General features: G+C 43.7%; 1 protein-coding gene across 1 annotated transcript; it reads right to left on the bottom strand.

Annotated features, from left to right (window-relative positions):
• Positions 1–7,702: 7,702 nt before the first annotated feature.
• LOC114436012 (potassium voltage-gated channel subfamily A member 2) lies at positions 7,703–9,800 on the bottom strand. The gene has a single exon (XM_028406045.1). It carries the CDS (start codon positions 9,798–9,800, stop codon positions 8,304–8,306), a length of 1,497 nt encoding a protein of 498 aa, XP_028261846.1. The 3' UTR covers positions 7,703–8,303.
• Between the last annotated feature and the right edge of the window lie 11,956 nt (positions 9,801–21,756).

Genomic DNA, 21,756 nt, shown 5'->3' with positions numbered 1-21,756 from the left:
ATTTTTGTGTTTACCTGGTGACCAGAAGAGTCTGCTTAAGAACAAAGTGTGGTAGAGACAATTTAGACTGTAAAAGGTGCTGTTTAAATACAATTGAAATGGAAAAACTACTGGTTTAGGTCAGGTGTTACAATAGTGAGGGTTAGGGGCAAACAAGGCAAACATCAGAGTGTGTCTGGAAACACACACATTCATAAACCATTCCTCTCTGCAGCCACAACGACATGTGGATCAGTGGAAACTGATCCTGTAAAAAAAACAAAAACAAAAGAAGATCCGAACACGATAATAATAAACAGTGTGTCCTGAAAAATAGTTACCACCAACCTGTTCACCTCCATCCAACAAGAGAGAGAAAGGTGAGTCAACAACACTGTTTGAGTTTATTATGCGTTTAAACAGCGGTGTCACGGAAAGCAGCTGAAAGTGCTGAATCCCTTCTGCTCCTTCTATAATAATATCCTTATTATGAATTATTGGCTACAATAATAAACAATCAACAATCTGCTACACCACAACAGAGACTATTTAAGCTAGCAGGCTAGTTCTACAACATGCTAATAATGCTGTCTAAAACACTGTTTAGCATACAGTCTGAAATTTAGCTTCTAATTCTTCTTAATTAATGGTTAGGAAGGATTAACTCTTTGTTAACTGGTCACCCTTAGTTGCCAGCAGTGACACGTTCACAAAGAAGCATTAAATGTTTAATGTTTTAGACAAGTGGTGTCAAATATGAGAGCACACACTTTTCTGACTAAACTCCATTAACATGAACCTTCTTTTGTTGATGTCCTCCCTCCAGCAAAAAACACAGACTGATGCTAATAAAAGATTAGCAAGGCTGTAAACATTCAGGAAAAGAGCTAACATGAAAACTGGCTCCATCTAGTGGTCAGGAGGGGAACAGTGGGAGGAAACAATAAGGTTCTCATCCAGCTTCTTGCTGTTACAGTTTAACACTCACTCTTTGTGTAACTTGTTCTTCAGTAGTAAAAACACTGACGCTAATAAACAAATAATCTGGGATTAAATAGGAAAGAAACCAGTGCCAGCTGTCCAGATAATCTACACACTGCACATGAAAAATGATGAGGTTTAACCAGGAAGTTGGTCTCTGTTTAAAAACACATGCACAGCTAGGCTTCTGTCTTTGTCGAGTACACCAGCGGCGTCATCCACACGGTGATGACAACACTTTGTCTGAGGTAAGAGGCCGTCTCTTCGTCAAGAGATCATCGCATACATAATGAATAAACTCAGTGAATGCAGCAGGACATGTTCACACACAGAGCCGGCAGCCCTCCTTTCTGCTGCCGCTCAGCTAATCACGTTTGTTGATCTAAGTGCCCATTTGGATGCCCTCGTTTCATTTTCTCCAAATAATTCCTTCTCTGACAAAACTGTCTTCATATCTGCAGCGTTAAGAACATTTTCTAGTGTCTGTGTTTGCGCCAGACGTTAAAAACGTCTAAAGGAAAAGCAGCGCAGCGGCTTTACAGCGGCCGCTCCCGCTCTGCGCACAATCTCAGAGCTGGAAGTGGGATGTAAAAAAAAAGGGGGAAGAGGCCCAGGGACTGAGATGTTGATAAAATATTAACTCGGGCAGGATATTTAAAGCCGCTGACATTCTTTCCCTGGTCTGCATGTTGGAAATGGTTCCCAGCAGATGTGCATGCAGCCAGCTGCAGGGATGCAGCCGTCCTCAGTGATTTACTGGTCGGACTGTGCCTGAGTTTAACCACAGCTGTGACAGACGGCTCAATGTTTTCACAGTTTAAAGCTTGATTTACTGATAAATGTCATTGTGGCTGCATACATCCATCATCAATATGGACTGATGACCACAAAGTGTTTCATTTTATGCGTTTAGCTGCTTTTACGTGTCCTCACAGCTTCCATAAACACTCGTACATTTTTAATGTCCACACTGTGTGGTGAGTGTATACATGTGCAGCATTTGTGGCTAGCTTAGCTCCAAAAACACATGTTTTAATACACTTCCTGTTAATAAAAAATGTTTCTAGCATCTTTGATTACTTAATAAATCATTCATATACCAAACTTACAGTTGAAACTGGTTAGCTTAGCTTAGCTTAGCTTCCATCAATGAATAAAGCATCAGTAAACCATTAGGAGGCCATTAGTTCAGGTGACAAAGTAGATCCTGCTCCATCCTTTCATTCATGAATCTGGCCTTTCTGCAGACTAACGCTCTAACCGCTCGGGCTCCTAGACTTGCTCTACTTGGACTCTGCTGAACCTTCTTCCACCACAGCAGCGCCTCCCTGTGTTTATCACCTCAGGTCAGAAGGCCATTGTGTACCAAACAAATACACAGTTGACACCTGGTACTGGAGCTCAGAGAGTCCTGCAGCCAGATAATCACCGGTTTCCCCGTGACCTCTACCCCCACTGTGTTTTTATTCAGACCAGCTTGTCATTATGTAAAAGAAGATTTTCTCCACCATGCACAGCGGCTCTGTATGTTATATATTACTTCATGTCTCCTGGTTTTGTGTACATTTATAAGCTCCGGATCAGCTCTCTGACGGGTGGCGCTCCGACAGCTTCTTTGTGAGATGAGATGGGATTCATGGTTGGCTGACCTTAACCCAGTCCATTTGTCACCCCCAGAGGGTGGAGGAGGGTCTGTGTGCACGATACTGTGAAGGCCTATGAGTGTATTGATTCTCTATATGACTGTGGAAGAAACAGAAGTGGACATATGTCTAAAAAACCCAGCACTGATCCCATCTCACTGATTAGATGATGAATAAAATACACAACTTGATGCAGAGGACACGCCCGTGTTTAAGTGGACAGTGCAGTGTGAATGTTACAATACGTTTTTACAAAACTATCTGAATCCTTGCTCCACATTTTTCTGATTTCCTGACAAGTGTTTAATGCACAAACATTGTGTAGTTACCTTACCAACACCTCTAGAGGGCAGTAATCCCTTCTCCTTCATGTTGCCTCTGAACACACAACGTCTGCGGTGCCAACATCACTTTAATTTATAACATCTCCGACCTCACCTGAGCCTTTTTTTTCAAACACAGGTGAGGACAGAAACACCTGACTGACTGATATCAGGTCAGAAATTAATGAGTGTGAAGCTGAACACCTTCTAACAGCGGGGTGTGGTCCACAGCCAGGGCAGCCCTGTTGGATTAGCTCCAAGTCCCACAGCGCTTGTCGCCTAATTACAAGCTGGTAAGCACAGTGCAGGCCTGCATGACTACTCAAGCGTGCTCCTGTGGGCCTGCTACCATCCCTGACAAACAACACACACACACACACACACTCTGTCCCTAACAACAACAACAGCGACGCGGCGGTGGCCACCTGCAGCAGGGCTGTGCTCCTGCTGCCTGCGTCCTTGTTCGGGCTGCTCAATCCCATCTGCCTCTCCCCTGTTTGCCCTGGTTTCAGCAAAGCAAGCTGCAGAGTGCTGCACTGCAAGACTAATGACTACAGCGCAGAGTCTCCGAGTGCTCGCAGTGCAGTGCTGTAGTTAAACCACAAGCAGGCTAAAGATAGACAGCAGAAGACAAGGCGGCAGGCTAACAGCCACACTCACAGGTTTGGAGATGTGGTGTCAGGTGGGCAGAGTGCGGGGTTCATTCTAGCAAAGATGAACCCGGGAGGATAACATGAGCTCAGGGGCAGAGCTGTGAAACACAGCAGAATCTGGAAGGAGCACAGAAACAGTGATGTTTGCATCATTGTCTCTGTTCTGTCTTGTTACATGTGGATCGGGCCGCAGAAGCACAAGAACTTCACTGTGAAGGCTTTCTTTAATAATCTTGCCATCTCCTTCCCACCTTTTCCCTCCGTCTCCTCCTCCACCTACTCCTATTCCTCCCTCTCTCTCTCTCTCTATCTCTCCAACAAAAACACTATTAATAGAACACCCTGCTCTCTCTTTTAAAACTGCAGGGAGCATATACTGTGCACTTAAAGGAAGGCAGAAGCTGAAGACACCGGGAGGCGTTTGAAAATGTCCTCTGCGCTGCCCGCAGCTACAAAGACGCCGCCTTGTCCTAAGAATAACAACAAAGAGGCCTTTGATCGATTCGTGGCATTTCATATCAGCACAGATGCTCTTCGGCTAAAATTAGCATCTCAAATCATTTGCAGACTGAATACCTTTGTGAACACTGTGATGTGGAGGGAGTGGGTAAAAAAAAATCACATGATTCTGAACACAATACAATAAAAACACACCAAAGACTTTTGGATTGAATTATTATTGGCTTCATTATTGATATTTCTTTGTCAGGGTTATGATCATTTGGAAGGATTATATGCATTTTATTTCCACATGTTTTTTTTTTTCTTGTCCATAGATTGTCCTTTTTGTTGTAAAGTGCAGATAATACTTTGTTTTAAATCCAGACTTCACATACAGTATATAGTACATGGTTTTTGCTCCATCATCCAGTGGTTGTTATTTACATTATTCTCTCACATTTCATTTCATAGAAAGAAAATCTATTATCCACTGTACCGATGTTGATGGATGTTTTAGGCCTCTATGATACGAGGAGGGGGAGGTGGTGGGGATTGGGAGATTGGGGGGATTGGGGGTGTGGGGGTGAGGTGGGGTGAACATCTGTACATTTTGTTGCAGTGGATGCCACACACTATCAGGCTCTGGAGGGGTTAAAATAATGAAAAAAATGTTCTCACACATGCGTACAGATTTGCATATTGATCATGTTGTTTCCTGTATGTATGAGTGTTTTATTATTTATTTATTTGTCTATTTATTTATAGGAGCCTTGTCTCAAAGAGCTGACAAAGCCAGAGATCAGACATCAGCTCATATTCACATTCAGCTAACGTGTGAGTGTTTGACATACAGCAGCAGAATATTGCAAAGTGTCGAGGTTTTGTTTTTTCAAATGCTCTCTGACAGCTCTGTTTATGGAATTGGTGCCTGATAAAAAAAAAACATAAAAAAAAACAATCCATGCCTACACCTTCTTTATCCCCCCCTCCTCCACCAGCTAATAACCAATTTCTGCATAGGTTTCTCAGTGCATTCCCTGCTGGGCACCCTTTCTCATGGAGTGGATTTGCTGGTGGGTCCCTCAGCAGGTGAGATGTATATATATATATATATATATATATATATATATATATATATATATATATATATATACGTGAATTGACTTTTGTTTCCACTGAATCAGAGTGTTGTGCAGATTAAATCTGCAGGTCTGTAGATGAGGATGATCCTACACAGCTTTGTGCTTTAAGCAGAAATAACCAATGATTCTCAACAACAACAACAACAACATTGTGAACTTCAGCGTGCAGAGTTGCTACAGTGGATTTGGCTGAAGCTACAGCTACATGCCCGATATGAAAGATAACAGATAAATGTTAACATGTAACATTTATCTTAAATTCAAAATATAAAAAACAGAAGACAAAAAGATGCATTTGCATGCATAGACAAGTATTTTTGGTCAGACTGTGAGTGCCCCCCCCCCACCCCAATACACAGATATGCAAATGGCTGTTGCATAAATGCAGCTGTACAACCAGGCTAAGACACCGACATTCAGTGGTTCTCTCTCACACACACACACACACACTCCGAGCTGTGTACACTCAAACCAATACTCAAATGATGATCGACAAGATCTTAGTCATGGAGGCCGGTTTTCGTTTTGTTGTACATCTTTCTCCACACAAAGGATTATGGGAATATTGCTAAGTAACTATTTAATCTGGTCCTACCTGGAGTCACAGACCATTTTAACATCTCAAACCACCTTCGAACACAGATTCGGACAGAGAGAGACGACCTCAGAAGCCTCATGTCAGGCAGTTGGACGAGGCATCCTGAGCACATATTGTTGGCAGCGGTGGCGTTTTTAAAAAAAAAAACATTTCGCTTCTGCAGGTCGAGGCCACAGAGAGCTGAACGAGACCCTAAGAATAAAGATGTACATCTCCTTGCATGACAGAATTCATGGCGACAGTTCTTGCTACGGACGTCTTCCTAGCCCGTCACCTTTCTAATTACATAAGACATCTGTGAGAAGATGTAGAAAGGCAAGAGGCTGAGAAGTGAAGTCAGAGGACCCCTTAGGTTAGACAATATCTGCTACACTGCTGCTAATGATCACGTCCCATATTGATGTTACTGCCTTTGACTGTTACCTTGGCAGTGTTGAGCGGACAGTGGAGAATCGTAGCTGGACACAGTCCTAGAATCAGAACCTTATTCACGTTTGAGGCCAACTTTTTAAAGACGGATTGAGCTGCGGGCTCCATTTAACAGAGAGACTCCGGTTAAGGATGCTTTCTTTTTTAACAACTACTTCACAGATTGAGGGTTTAAATCCACAGATGTGTGTCAGATTATCCTTTTTTAATGGCTAGTGAGAGTGTGTCTTTGGCACTCTGAACAGGCTCTGAAACTGGAAAACATCAGTGCTCAGAACAATTATTATTATTATTATTATTAATATTACCATTATAAATAAAAACATGGCAATGGTCTGAACATTGTGGAAAGGCTCTTGCTTTCTCTTAAACATTGCTATTTTAGTTTTTTTTAATTCTCTGATAAAATATTTGTGTACTGTATATGTGTTCTGTCTGAATACGTACATATTGTTTTATATATAAGAAATAAGCATGTCTATTGTTATAATTATACGTTTTTTTGCCTTAGAGGCTTCTTCTTTGAGCTTAAATGCATGCTAGGAATGTTTTTTTTTTTTGAGGTCATGCAACACTAGGAGAGCAGCGTAAACCCAGATAAAAGGCAGTTCAGGAAGGGGAGAGGGGGAAGCGTTTTTATCTATACACGAGTCCTTAAAAATTGCTATTTTGATCATGAAGACGTGATCGTGTGATAATCCTGTGAACAGTGCTGCAAGTCTATCGCATCTGCAGCTTTTTTTTTTATTTTTTATTTTTTTTAACGCTCCAAAATCACAGCTCAGTTTTACAGCGACCTGGCAGAAGTTAAATGGTAATGACTTCTACATGGAATGTTACTATTGACGAGGACTTGTGATTATTCCTTAAGAAATCCTCTTAACGTACAGCTTTTGGTTCAGCTACTACCTGCAGGCATCCTGTTTTAAAAGTGTGGATTTGTACAGAAGGCAGTGTGCAGACAAATATACAGTGGTGCGATGAAGCGAGTGGCAGTCGAGAAAACAAGTGGAAATTCTCATTCAGATAAAAAATGTCATGCAACAATCTACGCACTATGTTTACTACTAACAGCACCTACCTAACTATAGGCTATTATCAGTAAAGTCACAGTTACCCTATCTATGTGAATAAGATCTGTACGTGTGAAAAAAAACAAAAAACAAAAAGAAGAAACATTCAAGTTGTCCTCAAAGCTCTGCAGTAAGACCAGTTTGGGTGAATGGACAGAGAAGGGGAGGGTGGGAGGAGAGGAAGGCAGGTGGAAGTGGGGGTGGAGGGAGGGAGGGAAGCTTGCATTGCAATACATATTTGTACATGTAAGACCAAAAGCAGTGAAAATTCAAGGCCATTCTCAGTCATTCATCAGATACTGATGTCTACTGGGAAAAAAAGGTGTCGAACCACAAGCTTAGCGCTGATGGCTGTCATTCATCCTTGAAATAACATGGTGTACTTAACCACCAACCTCGTCACAAGTCACCCACGGGCGGGTATCAGTGCTGGAGTGGGCTTGCTTTATGCTCACACATCTTTTTTTTAAATCCCTAAGTGGTGTAGCATAAGACAGTTTTTGTTTCGTTGGCTTCAGGAAGCAGCATAATGTAACGCGCTATAACTATAGGGCTTCTTCAGAAAGCGCATGGAGAGCAGTGTGCCTGTGGGAAATGAGGGTGGGGGGGGGGGGGGAGTAAGGGGTGAGGGGTGGGTGGGATAAAGCGGGGTTAGTGTGGTGTTACTTGTTTTCTTTGTAAAAGCGTTTTTTTTCCCCTCGCTGTGCTTCCTTGTTCTCTTTTTGTGCACTACTCTTGGCTACTGTTGTGAGCAGGAAATTTGCAGTTTTTTTTTTTAAACAGCCACACAGAAAAAGCCAACTCCATGCAGAAATGCAAAATTTGAAATTTCACTCTCACAATGGTAAGAGTGAAGCAGACAGGATGAGTGCAGAGAAGGAGTGAATGGTATTCGTATTCATTTTTTTTTTCCTCAGTCAATCATCACCAACGTCCTGAACTCTATTGCCTTGATTTTTCCGGGGTGGGTGCATCGCCCGTCCCATCCAGCTGCACGGCTCCACATCTCCCGCTGTGACGGGGACGAAAAGTAACAGATGACTACACGTCTGTGAGCATTTTGGTGATGTTTACATAGTTTGTGTTGGCCAGTGTGCAGTTGGCCGTCTTAAGGTTCTCCTCCTGAAAGTCCTCGTTGCTGTTGTTCACAGCTTCCTGGATCTCCATGTAGTCCGATTTGCTGATGGTGGAGCCGCTCCGGCTCTTCTTCAGCTCCTCCGCCGAGTCGGTTTTGGGCACGTTGACCTGCAGATACTGCGCCTGCTCTTCACCTTCGGTCTCGCGGTGATAGAAGTAGTTAAAGTTGGACACAATGACAGGCACGGGCAGAGCGATGGTCAGCACACCAGCGATGGCACAAAGGGAGCCCACAATCTTTCCACCGATCGTCGTCGGGACCATATCACCATAGCCCACTGTCGTCATGGATACCACAGCCCACCAAAACGCGTCCGGGATGCTTTCAAACTGAGACTCGGGCTCGTCTGCCTCAGCGAAGTAGACGGCGCTGGAGAACAAGATGACTCCTATGAAGAGGAAGAAAATGAGCAGGCCCAGCTCTCTCATGCTAGCTTTTAGGGTCTGACCCAAAATCTGAAGCCCCTTAGAGTGACGAGAGAGCTTGAAGATTCTGAAGACTCGTACCAAGCGGATGACCCTGAGAATGGCTAAAGACATGGCTTGTTGACCCGCTTGACCATCCTCTGGCCTCTCTGCTAGCTCTGTGCCGAGTGTGATGAAGTAAGGGATGATGGCGACAATATCAATAATGTTCATTATATTAACAAAAAAGCCTGCTTTGCTGGGGCAGGCGAAGAAACGCACTAGAAACTCAAAGGAGAACCATATAATGCAAAGAGTCTCCAGGACAAAGAAAGGGTCGGTGAAGTAGGTGGAGGTGTAGCTGATGATTGTGGTGTTGGTCTCTGGTGAAAAGACTTCCGCGTGAGATTTGTGCATGTCATCCTCGTCGTTGCGGAAAATAGGGAGCGTCTCCAAACAGAAGCTGACGATGGATATCAGGATGACCATGACAGAGATTATGGCAATAATCCTAGCAGGACCTGAGCTCTCTGGGTACTCGAACAGTAGCCACACCTGTCTCTGAAACTCATTGTCAGGAAGAGGCCTCTCCTCCTCTTTGATGAAACCCTCGTCTTCTCTGAAAATCTCGATGGCCTCATCGCCCAGCTCGTAAAAGCGAATCTCCTCCGAGAAAATATCGAGGGTAACATTGACCGGCCTTCTTAGCCGGCCTCCTGATTGGTAGTAATACAATATGGCATCAAAGCTGGGTCTGTTCCTGTCGAAAAAGTACTCATTCCTTAGAGGGTCAAAGTACCGCATCCTCTTTTTGGGGTCCCCAAGCAGAGTCTCCGGGAACTGGGAGAGGGTTTTGAGTTGCGTCTCAAAGCGCAGCCCTGAGATGTTGATGACCACCCTCTCGCAGCACTCGTGGTCGGCCTCTGGGTCGTAGTCCTGCGGGTGCCCCGGGTGAGCGGCCGCCTCGTCAGAGGGGTCGCCTGTGGCAACAGTCATTCTGCAGGGGGGGGAGGAGGAGGAGGAAGCCTGCACTTTTCAGTGAGTCTGGGTCCTGCAGCCTGGAGAACTGCAGGGAGGGGGGCCAGGAGAGGGAGGGGGCTCAACACTGTAAAGACCTGATGGCCACAGGATGTCGCCTAGGATCTGACTGCATGTGGAACAGATAGAAGCAAAGACAGACAGCAAGGTCAGGTAGAGCCGAGACATGATTCAGCACTCAATACTTGTTCTGGAATTTTAGTCTGAACATCAAACAGCTCAAAATAGAGGAAAATGAAGCCGCCCTGTCAACACTTGATATAAATAAAGTTCCTCTGTCATGAGAAAGCTGTCAGCACCCAAATTAATCAGCTCACGGAAACTTGAGGAAAATTAATATGCAAATAAGCAACCCGCCTTGCATATAAATTGCTCCAATGCAGGTAAACTCAGGCAAACAAAACCTACAGCAGCTCATAAATTAGGACACTGAAGTGCTGCAATGGACAATATCTGCTGAAATGAATGGGACTACCTTTTTTTTCTCCCTCTTCTTCTAGTGAAGCCATGCATGAATATGGCAATGCAGCAGACACCAAATTCATACAGACAGCATCCTGTCTAGAATATCATAGAAAAGCACTGCAGTCCAAACACAAATGATGTGGGAGACACTTTAAAGATTTACCGTGGTATAGCAAACAAATTACACAACTGGCTCCTGATGAAGGACTTCAGTTTAGTTTGGATGGAGCGTTTTAGTCTTGAAATGGTGCCTGTCTCTGAAATATTCAAAAACATCTATAAATAATTGATCCATAGAAGGAAATAGGTTCCAAGAGAAAAACTGTATCTCTCCTCTCTGCATCATCTCCACTCACAAAGTGGGAGCCACATTTTTTTTTTTTTTTACAAAATAAAACCCGTTTTTTAAAGAATATAGCTGCAACCTTTCCTGATCAGCATGCATCTTCTGCCCACATTAGTGCATATGCCCAAAGTTACAACCACATTTAATTGCATACATACCTGCAGACAGATTTTTCATATCTGGATGTGAGTTAATGCTCCGACTGGACACGGGAATCACACAAAGGTGATCAACCAGATGCAGCAATCAGGTCTTCAGAGCAGGTATAAATATATATATATATATATAAAAAATGTCCAATTTGGGACAGTCGATGATATTCACCTCATGTTATCTGCAGCATCCTTGCCGTGTACACCGGGTACAGTATGTGCGGGTGTGTCCTCGCTTTCCCCTCCCCGACTCCTTTCCTCCGGGTAGGCTGTCGTGGGATGGCGATTGGCAACACACACACACACACACACACACACACACACACAAAAGGAAAAAAAAAGAGGAGGGAACCGATCAAGGAGGTGCTGGTGCTTCCCTTAATAACTAAAGGTGCTGGGATCAGCAGAATGATCTGCCTCCGCTGCTGCTCCCCATCCACGCCAGCGTGAGCGTGTGACGAGCTGCTGGCTGCACACACACACACACACACACACACACACAGCCGCAAAGGTAAACAGTCCTGGTGAAGGTGCTCAGAGAGGCAACATCTGCAAAGAGGAGAGGTGGCGAAGCGAGGAAGAAGAGGATGATGATGAGGAGGAGGAGGAGAAGGAGGAAGGAGAAGAGTGAGCCGGCTTAGAAAAAAAAAATAATCTGATTACCAAGATTTTAGTAATTTGGACGCCTCAATAATGACTCATTTCAGCGTGAGAATAAATCTGCTGCTCAGAGTGTTTAATCTATTCCTGCGTCACCACCCAGACATTTACATATTCTTTTTTTTTTATTATTATTTATTTATGTAGGCATGCACGCCCCGCGTAAAGCAGCAGCAGCAGCAGCAGCATCATCTCCACAAGATTTCAGAGTCTTGAGCTGCAGATCTGCTGCTGGGTCCCAGCGCGCAGACACGGTCTCTGAGAGCCTCCTAATAGCCTGCATGGTGAGCAGAGGCAGCGTCTTCAGACACTGACTTGAAACGACATGCATGAAAGAATCGCCCTACGTGGAGGGCTAGAAACATTAAGCACTTTCACTGAGCCACGGTCCCACGCACACACACACACACACACACTGGAGCACGCATTTAAAGCGGTCTTTTATTGGCCCTGCATGGTTGGAGGTGAGTTTTTTTTTTTTTTTACTTTTTAGGTGGGTGAAGTATCTGGAGTCAGCCTCGGCCGCAGGGCTGGTATATAAAGCTTAGTCAAACCTGCAGTCGGGCATTGCTATGCATACCAAGAGACGTGCTGGTGGTGATGGAGCAGGAAAGGGCGAAAAAACGCGCTCCCTTTGCGCACTGGAACTTCTGCAGTGTAGGCATTTTAAAGGGGTACACTTCTCCATCACTGTTCAGCAGCCACTTAGTTTATAGAAGTGGAAGTTTATAGTTTTTTTTTAAACACAAAAATGCATGATCTCCCCATTGTTGATGTGCAGAAGTGCCATACATGTATGAGTTTATATCCTGCCCTGTAACTCTTCTTTACTGTTTGTTCACAGCCCTGTAATCTTTCCTGGCAACAAGCATCATGAATAATAGATGGGAAGGGGACAAAAATAGAGCAAAACCTCCATCATTGTGCCCCACTGCATTTGGAACAAAGAACAAACTGATCAATAGTAAATCCTTTCATCTCTATATCAATGACAGTGCCGAGAATGCGAGCTCTGTGGCCATGGGTGACCTCAAGAGGAGCCAGAGGTCAGCGGGAATCCCTTGGCTGTGGAGCAAAGGAAGGGTGAACAGAGGGGGGGGGTGATTTGTGTGCAAGACTTTGCTTTGCCAAGGTTGCTCCTGGCAGGCCCGAGACCATCACGGCTTCCAACCTCGTCCCTTCTGTCTGTCTGGCCGGCCGCTGCCACACAAGCTAATACCTCTCACTATCACTTAATGGCTTTCCCAGGTCCCTCATGACAGCACAAGCATTATTTATGAGCTGGGGGTCTGTTACAAAGACCTTTAATGCAGGCTCAGTTCAGTTCACATAGATGGCTCGCTTTAATTAAAAGTCAAGCGTCCCAGCTCTGTAAATGCTCTGCGTGTTTTGAATCATATGGGGGACGTGAAAATGGCCGACTGTGTGAGTTGGCGTTGACGAGGGTGTCGACAACAATGAATGTGTTTCCAAAAAAGTATTGATCTCAAAGCTCGCCTCCATCAAACGGCAGAAGAGAAAATGAACTTGAGAACTGAGGAAGTGACGGGTCACTGTAGCTGATCCATTATGACTGACGGGTCTTTTCCTCACTCGATGATGATCCAAAGTGTTTCTCGGCTGCTCACAGGATCATTTATTGTCATGGTAGGAGGCACTGAAGTACAAACATGTTTCGTAATGATGTGTTATCCTTTGGTGATATTTTGGTTCGTACACATTTTTAAACCTGGACTGTGCTGATGTACTTTAAAGCATTGTACTGTGCCAAGTGATACTGACACTTAAAGGTAGGAGATTTCATTCTGATGCACTTTTTGTTAAATTAGTGTAACTTCTCTTTACAATCCGATAGCAACCAATTAGTTCGGCAGTTTCGCTTTAAAACGTAGAATATGAATCATCTGTGGAAGCTATAAAACACTAAAAACATCAGCCAATGTAATGTATGTATGAGTATTGGCTGGTTGTCACTCTCTTCCTGCTCTGCGCGCACCAGAGAGGTACGTGCATGATGGCTGAAGTCACAGACCGCAGCTCGTCTTCAGGTAATGCGCGTCCATGTGATTGGGAGGCGTGGCTTCGGGGTGAGCTCCGAGAGAAAGGGGCGTGTGTTTACTTTGGAAATCTGGCTACCCTACCTTTAAGTTCATAATAAACCACTTGTTTGAGTTGTCTGTCTGAAGTGATGGTACATTAACAGTAAAGTTGTCTGCTGAGAACTTGGAGCAAAAAGTGCCAACATCATCGCTTCATAATGGAAAAGCTATAGGAGTTTTTTTTATGCCAAATCCAACCACAATAATAAACAATAATTTTGTGGTCGAGAATGAAAACTTACCATCAGGTGTCAGGGAGACTCCTGAGTGAGTTGGCCACCACCATCCCCCCCGCCTGCCTTCCTTAATCGGACCTTTGTGGCTGTACTGATCCCACGAGCACTAACATCATATGTTCCGTTAGCATAAACACGACCACGTTTTGTATCTGGCAGATGTTTTATTGACAAAATGGTGCATTTCATTCATGAGTATCTGCTGCACTTGTTGACACACCTGCAGGGAAACACATATGCTACTCCTCTATTAATATCTAATTTTACAGTCATGACTTTTTGAGACATTTTAAGCTAATTTTTGTTAGTATATAATCTGTATTATTTTACAGCTGCCGTCCCTGGAGTGCAGAGGTCTTTTCCATGAGCACTGGAGGTCTAGTGTGCCTCTTTGCTCCTTGATGCTGCATTGCAGCAGCCACAGGTTTCCAGCACACACACACACACACACACACACACACACACACACTGAAAACTCCACCATGGTTTCCTTTAAGGACCTTGATCTGCCTATTATGAGTTTAATATAATAGCCAACACAATATATCTCTGCTGCATTAATACAGATGTTCTGCTTGCAGGTGATGCAACACTGCCCTGTGTGTACTTCCTCATTAGCAAAATTATAAGCACACTAAAAACTAACAACCAAGCTTATCTTAATGTCATGTATATTCTATACATACTGTCCATTTTCTAGTATTTTTCCGAACCTCAGGGTATCTACTGCTAAATCGTTTTTTTTTCCCCTGATGCATCTTCACTGAGACTTCATTCATTTGACCCTCAGGGAGATGAGTCATTCCAGCAATGCTGCTCAGGAGACAGAAACTAAGGAGGTCCAGGTTACACATACAACTATGGGACCATAAGAAGTGGCTGCAATAACATACGTGGCTTAGGTAGAAAGCAATACAGCTCTATTTGTCCTTAGTGTTCCCTGCAGCACATCTGAGGGAGAGACAGCAAGACGGAGAAGGGTGGAATGTGAGTGAGCATTGTGCAACGAGAGGGAGGAGACGAAAAAAAAAAAAAAAAGGGAGAGAAAGGGAGTTGTGCTCGTCAGATTGAGGCCCAGCAGGATGAGGGCAGATGCTGGAAAGGAGCCAGACACCAGGAGAGACACAAGGACACTGGTCCACTGCAGTATGCTGCCAAGCTGCATCTCACTTCAGCCAGATAACCGCCCAGAAAGCTGCACCCACTGCACAAGCACTCATTTCCTACATTTGGCGATAGTAGTAGCTACCTGTAGACGTGATGACACGCTGCAAACACATGCACACAATACTGTCCTAGCTACATTCAATTCAGTAAGCTATCCTGATGCTAAAGGGAAGGACTATGAGTCAGTGTCACTGTTGCAGGGATACCCTTCTGCTGCATTGTACAGTGTGTCTGTATGAGTGAGTGAAATTCAAGTCAAGGTAAGTGCTTACTTCAGGAACACTGGCTTATATTACACCAAGGTCATAGACATGAGATACGTCCAGTACAAGGGCGAGGGAATTAAAAAGAAAACTGTGTGTCAGTGCCAGGAAGATTCTTTACACACACACACACACAGCGGATCACTGCAAGCAGCTAACCTACATCTCACCCCTAAACACACCCTTTAAATGTTTACATGTATTTTTTCTAATCTAATCAGCTTTACAATATTCGGCTGCCGTGTTCGCAGCACAGACGCACATCACTGGAACTTGCAGGATTTACAGTGACAGCTACTGTCACACCGTGATGATGCAATGATCTGTGCTTTTTTTTTGTTTGGGAGTGACTCAAGGATCCAAAATATGTGTCTCAGCCTTGAGCAGCAGTCTGATCTATACAGTCCACACTGGCGCCGCTGAACCTGGCTGCTGCTCTGACTCACAGGACACCTGAGGGATGAACCAGGGCTGCAGAGTTATCCGGGAACATGAGGCCTCATAACTGAAACCACACACACACACGGACACCTGATCCGACTTCTCCCTCACTATTATTAATCTCGTCTCAATCACTCCTGGAGAGTGCTTATTAACAGATATAAAAATCATCCCAAGTCAGCACTGTTGCTGTAGTTGAGCAACTCTCTTGCTCAGCCTCATCTGGTTGCTATAGAAACCATTTCTTAGGGAAGCGGTGGGAGGAGGCTGGGCGGTGACATCACGCCCGTGGTATTTTTTTTTTTTTTTAGTGCCAGTGAGATACTTCAGGTGAAGTTGCAGCACGATGACAAAGCACTTTTTTCATTTCCCTGCAGTCAGCTGTATGAGTTTAGGATGAATAAGTGGGTCAGGATATAAGTGTCAAACATGTGGATTCTAATTTGTCTTGTTTCACAGCTCCACACCTGGGACATGTTTTCCAGCAGACAGTGCAGTCGCCTATAGGAGCCTCCACTGTGATTTTCAGTCTCTGTGTCTGTGTCTGTCCTGTGGGAGGAGGGATATATGCTTTCTCTGACATGCTCTCTGGGTTTCCTTTGTCTCACTGAAAGCCCTGAACGCTGAGTCTTGATGCAGAAGAGTGAACTTTATGAATAGCCCCCAGAGTGCCATTACATGTTCTCCAAAGAGCAGATGGATGAATGGCACCCAGAGAAATAATGGCAATATGTCTTATGGTTTCTATTTCTGGCATCAGTGAGTTACAGTTTGAGGGCAAATACTGTAACACACACACACACACACACAGGAAGAGAAAGTTGCACCACTGTAAATAATTGCTGTGAATAATTGTACCGGATGCAGCCCCGCTCCCCTCCCCTCTGCGTGCTTCGGTAAAGTTCAAGGATGACAAGAGGCGCGTCTCCTGGCAGACACTGCCCATGCTGGGTATCATCAGAGGTAGCGTGCTCACTGCGAGGCATGACTCCTCTCATGTGGTGAATGTTGGCATGATGAGGACAGCGAAGAGATGAGATAAGTGGGGAAGCCCGGGGTCTCCTCCTATTCTCCCCCACCCCACCCTACCCAAACTACCCCCGCATGGAGTGAGCACGATCCTGGAATCTGCGTCTGCACAGCTGCCTGCAGCAGCAGCATCGGCATCATCAGCGAGGACCAGCTGTGGAGCTGAACGACTGCGGTTTTCCATGTGTGTATGTGTATGTATATTTGTGTACCATGCATGCACGCTCGTATGTGAGAGTCCTCCGTCTCCAGTGCTGTGTGTTTTCTGATGACCAGGAACCCACAGCAGAGTGCACTGAGGCGTACCAGCTGCGGCCGTCTTACAGCTGTGCAGCATGCTCACTCACATGTACACACACAGAGCAGTGAACGGCAACACAATCCGACATATTTAATAAATATGTACAACATCTGTTTGCATCCTGCTTAAATAGATGATTTCCCCAACACCGTATTGAATCTGTACATTGACATGTGTCAATGTTACGTAACCATGGCAACACATATTTTCAGTTTGTATGCAAGACAACTCTCTCTATGACAACAATAATAAATAAAATGATGACATGTCTAAATACACACAGCTTAGATTCAGCAAGAGCCTAATGCCTAGCTGTTTACTTTGATTTAAAACAATGAATACGGAGGTAAAGACAAAGACAGCTGTCTATTATTGTCCACTTGGTGGCAGTGGAACAAAATTCCAACACATCAGTGACAGACACTGTACAAACACCTGAACACCTGCAATATGTTAATCTATAATCGACCTCTAAATGTTGGTTAAATTAGTGGCATCAAAGTCACTTTCTATCTTCTATGCAATGAACACACAATGCAAAGGCTGATTGATTGATATGTTTGTAGCTGAAGGTAGCAGCATCATGACTGACTCGGCTGTGGGTCATACATGGTTTTTTCTAATTTAAATTAATATGAATACCGTCTTAATATTGTGTAATATTGTTGGATGCTTACCTCGCCACAAACCAGAACAGAGGAGGAGGACGAGTACAGGCTGAACTGCAGGTGTCCCTAGCTACTGCTGTCGTCGAGCTATGCAGGACATGATTAACGGCGCCGGGTAATTTGCCGCCACCTTTTTCCCCTTCCTCTGGTTAAAAATACATCGACGCAGGGCTTTAACTCCTGCACGGGAGACAGAGGGTACAAGGCCACTCAGCAGTTCTGAGGCGGTGCACCTGGAGCTGTAGGACACATGAGAGGACAGTCCATGAGGTATCAGGACTCAGGTCTTTGTGTCTCTGCATGTAAAACAGAGGACTCAGCAAAGAAGCGGGTGACGGGTTAAAAAGCTTTAAAAACTAAGCTGCTTTAAAATAGGCTTGTGTTTTTCTTCAAATGTTGTGTTTGCTCTGCTTAAAGGTTGTGTTTCTGTGTGCGTGGATACACAAACAAACGCTGACTGGCACCAAATCAGGCAGTTTTTAGTCTAGTTTGACATTTAAATTATTGTCATCATGACTAAATTGCACCATAACAAAATGAAGCAGACAAACACATGCTTAACCAAAACTCAGCCTATTATTTTCAAAGCAAGTTTCCAGTTTCATATTATTATGAATTTGCATGTGAGAGAGCGTGGTTACAGGAACTCACACTGCAGACCTAAGGGGGCAATCAACAGAAGGGGGACTGATAAGTCTGTGGCCTGGATGAGTGCATGTGCAGGAGGTTTATGGGATTTATTTGGGTCCTATTCACCTGATTTGTCACCATCTTCCTCAACATGGATACAGACTGCAGTGGATGCCATTAGGACAGTAATGATGACATCATCAATGCAGTGGACCACTAAAGGAGGTCCAAGAGTGACTTGTCCAAAGAGAGATTAGGCCACACACTTATCAATCACCACTCGGCACAGCAGGTTTTTTTTGTTTGTTTTGGAACAGCGAGGCTGTGAGAGAAGTTTCCATTTGATGCACATTGCAAAGATAATTCCAAGTAACCTCGGTGTCCCTTTTAATGCTCGTTCAGAGTGGTGTGAAGTGTAAGTAACTGATTCTTCCCCCCCTCTGGGTCTGGCTCATAAACTGGAATTCTCTTTGTCTCATGGGCTACATAAGGATTATGGGTCACAGTAAAAAAAAAGCCTGCAGGAGAGAGATTTGGAGGTAGTTTCCTGACCTGCACAACAAATCCCAGTTGGTCACCTTTGCTGGTTCTAGGACAGACGATCCGTGTGTAAAAATAGTTCCAATAACTATGTCTAGTCTGAATAAAGCCCAAAACGCAGTACAATTATTTAAGTGTCTTACCTTCCTATGGCCACAAAGAGGTTGGAAGGGGTCATGAAAACAACAAAAGTACTACAATGACAACAAAGACTGTGCTGTAACAGCAAATCAGTAGTAAAGTGGCCACCTATGGGGTCCTATGCAGGTCAGTGCAGCACAAAAGGTCCATTTTATTGATGCCTATAGCATCCAGTGTTTCATGGCTTTGTATTATGAATGTCTAAATGTTGCCTTAGATGTTATTTTGCTATTTAGGAGCAAAACATGGACTGAATGCTTTTTCACGTTTTGGGAAAATACAGAAAATAATCAATTGTATTTACCTTGTGAGTTTGTCTGTGATCTGTTTCACTGTTAAATGTGTTAAGATAATGGAGTGGTAACTTAACTCTACATTCCCCTGTTTCACCCAAACCCACAGGTGAAGGTGCTTTTGTTTGGGGACAGGTTCACTCCAGAGATGAGGAACTCTCTGCAGACATCTTAACTGTTAGAGACCTCCAGAGAAATATGAACAGACTCATGTGAGACCCAGGAGGCACAGTGGTGCATAACAACAGTCCTACATACACATTCAACATCCAACCATCGACTGTATCATACAAAAAAAATACAAGTAATAGGATATTGTTTTTAAAAGACATAAAAATGTAAGTAGGGTCCAATTTTTGTGGCAACATTTGTTCAAAAAGTCACAAATATCCAGCTGATAGTCATAAAAATATCCTGGATTAGTGGTATTAGTCAAAACAACACAAGGACAGGGATCGATAATTGCACTTAATTAGTATGTGTAAAAGGCACAGATTTATATATTCCATCCGCACGGCTTTTAGAGGCTGAACACTATCCCTGCAAGCTCAAAAATAAACCTTCTCCCAACATTAATGGCGCATCTGATCCACTAGAGGGCAGGGCTGAACCATTTTCAGGGCTGTGTGGATTCAACAACAGAGCTCAGCTTGAAACCAAGCATGACTGAACCTACAGTTCAGAGGAATCACAAACAACACAACATTCCTAATGTCACACCTCATGCATGCTACAATGATGCCGAGGGGGAACTCCTTACAAAACTATATAAGCAGCACTGAATTGTGTGATTAATTGTTTTGTTGATCTACGTGAACATTTTGACATTAGGCTACAGCAGAGAAGATGTTAGCATCTTCCACTAGTTCCTATAAAGAAAATAATCAATTAGTCTAGAAAATAACCGACCTCCATGATGAGAACAGCAACTCGACTGTGAAATTAAGTCAGAATTGTATATTTGTAAAACCTCTCATGCAAGCGAATGTAATGCAATAGATGAAGTTCAGATCTGTAATTAATTTTTTAACTACTTTACCGTTCGTTTGTGTCACTTCAGCTCTGCAGCGGTAACATCTTTAATGAAAAGAAGAGCAACTCAACTGTAAAAATAATCAAAGTCATAATTGAAATTTTGCAAACTTCTCATGCATTCTGCACTGTGATGTGATACATTTGGACTTTTGCTATTTGTTTGCGTCCTCTCAGCCACTTTGTACTAAAAGCACACGTGCAATCGTCTGCTGGAGTGGATGAAAGGTGCCTGACGTCAGACCTAGTTGGCATGCCAACTCGAAGAATGGAGCTCACATCTGAAAAGCAGAGCAGCTGAGGCTGATACAAAAGCACCGACGCTACAGCAGCTACTCATGGTTCTCAAAGCACACCTGCCAAAACACTGACAGTGGCTGCACATCCCCTTCTCCTAAAACACTAAAAAAAAAAAAATATCACACTGATGGATTTTGTTTAATAAACTCAACATGTTACTTTAAATTAAAATCAAAAAGCATATCTGCATCTTCACAATGTTTTTTTTTCCCTCCAAGGACAAAAAGGTGACGCTCAACCACACTTAGAAAGTGCCATGGCAACATTAGGAGGGGGTTACCCGGGAAACCACCGTTGCCATGGAGACTGCATCACAAGGCGGGCTCAACAAGCAAGAGGGCGGGGACGTGCTGCACGCTCTCCCTCCTTTTTATCCACGCTGGTTTCATCCTGTCATCAATGTGCACATGACCCCAAACACACACACACACGCACACACACACACACACACACACACACACACACACTTTTCATAGTGTGTGTGTGTGCACTGCAACATCATACTGAGCCAAGCATGGTCTTTGTTTTGTGGTTTATTATAGGCTATAGGCAGTTCTGAATAAAAATACAACTTTACGAAAAGCTCCACTTTATAATTCCATGATAATCCATCTACACCACTCTCTGCTTTTGTTACCTGAATAATAATCCCAACAAGACTCAACAGTCCAACATGTCGACAGGTTATGATATTAAATATAACCCAGAACAGGCATTTATTGGCTATATAAACTCCCATATTCTATTGAATACATTACTGGACAATGAAACGAATTCTTTCCACGAAGCACGAGACGTCGTTATTTAGACTGGCAGGTATTATTATTATTCATATTATTATCAATAATATTAGGTTATAATGTTACACGTGTATCCCAGTCATGAACACCAACAACTTTCGCAGTATAACATCAAGATATGGAGGCAGTGTGTGGCACTATACACTGAGAAATGTCCGTTTTAACAAGACACGTTTTAACAAGTGTAATGCAAATATTGAAGATCTCATTAATACTTATTGATTACTGAGAAACACTCGTAACACCAGAATTGACACTGAAATCATAAATAAATCATATTTGTTTTTTGTTAAAACGGACATTTGCAGCGTTCATCCACAGATATGGACTGACACGTTACGACTGGCTATA

Source organism: Parambassis ranga, chromosome 5, assembly GCF_900634625.1.
Source record: "Parambassis ranga chromosome 5, fParRan2.1, whole genome shotgun sequence".
Classification (NCBI taxonomy): Eukaryota; Metazoa; Chordata; class Actinopteri; family Ambassidae; genus Parambassis; species Parambassis ranga.
The sequence above is the reverse complement of the archived record's forward strand: the minus strand, read 5'-3'. Positions and strand labels throughout refer to the sequence as shown.

Excerpts from the sequence above, each read along its gene's own strand:
- LOC114436012 (XM_028406045.1), bottom strand. The coding sequence starts at position 9,800 with ATGACTGTTGCCACAGGCGACCCCTCTGACGAGGCGGCCGCTCACCCG.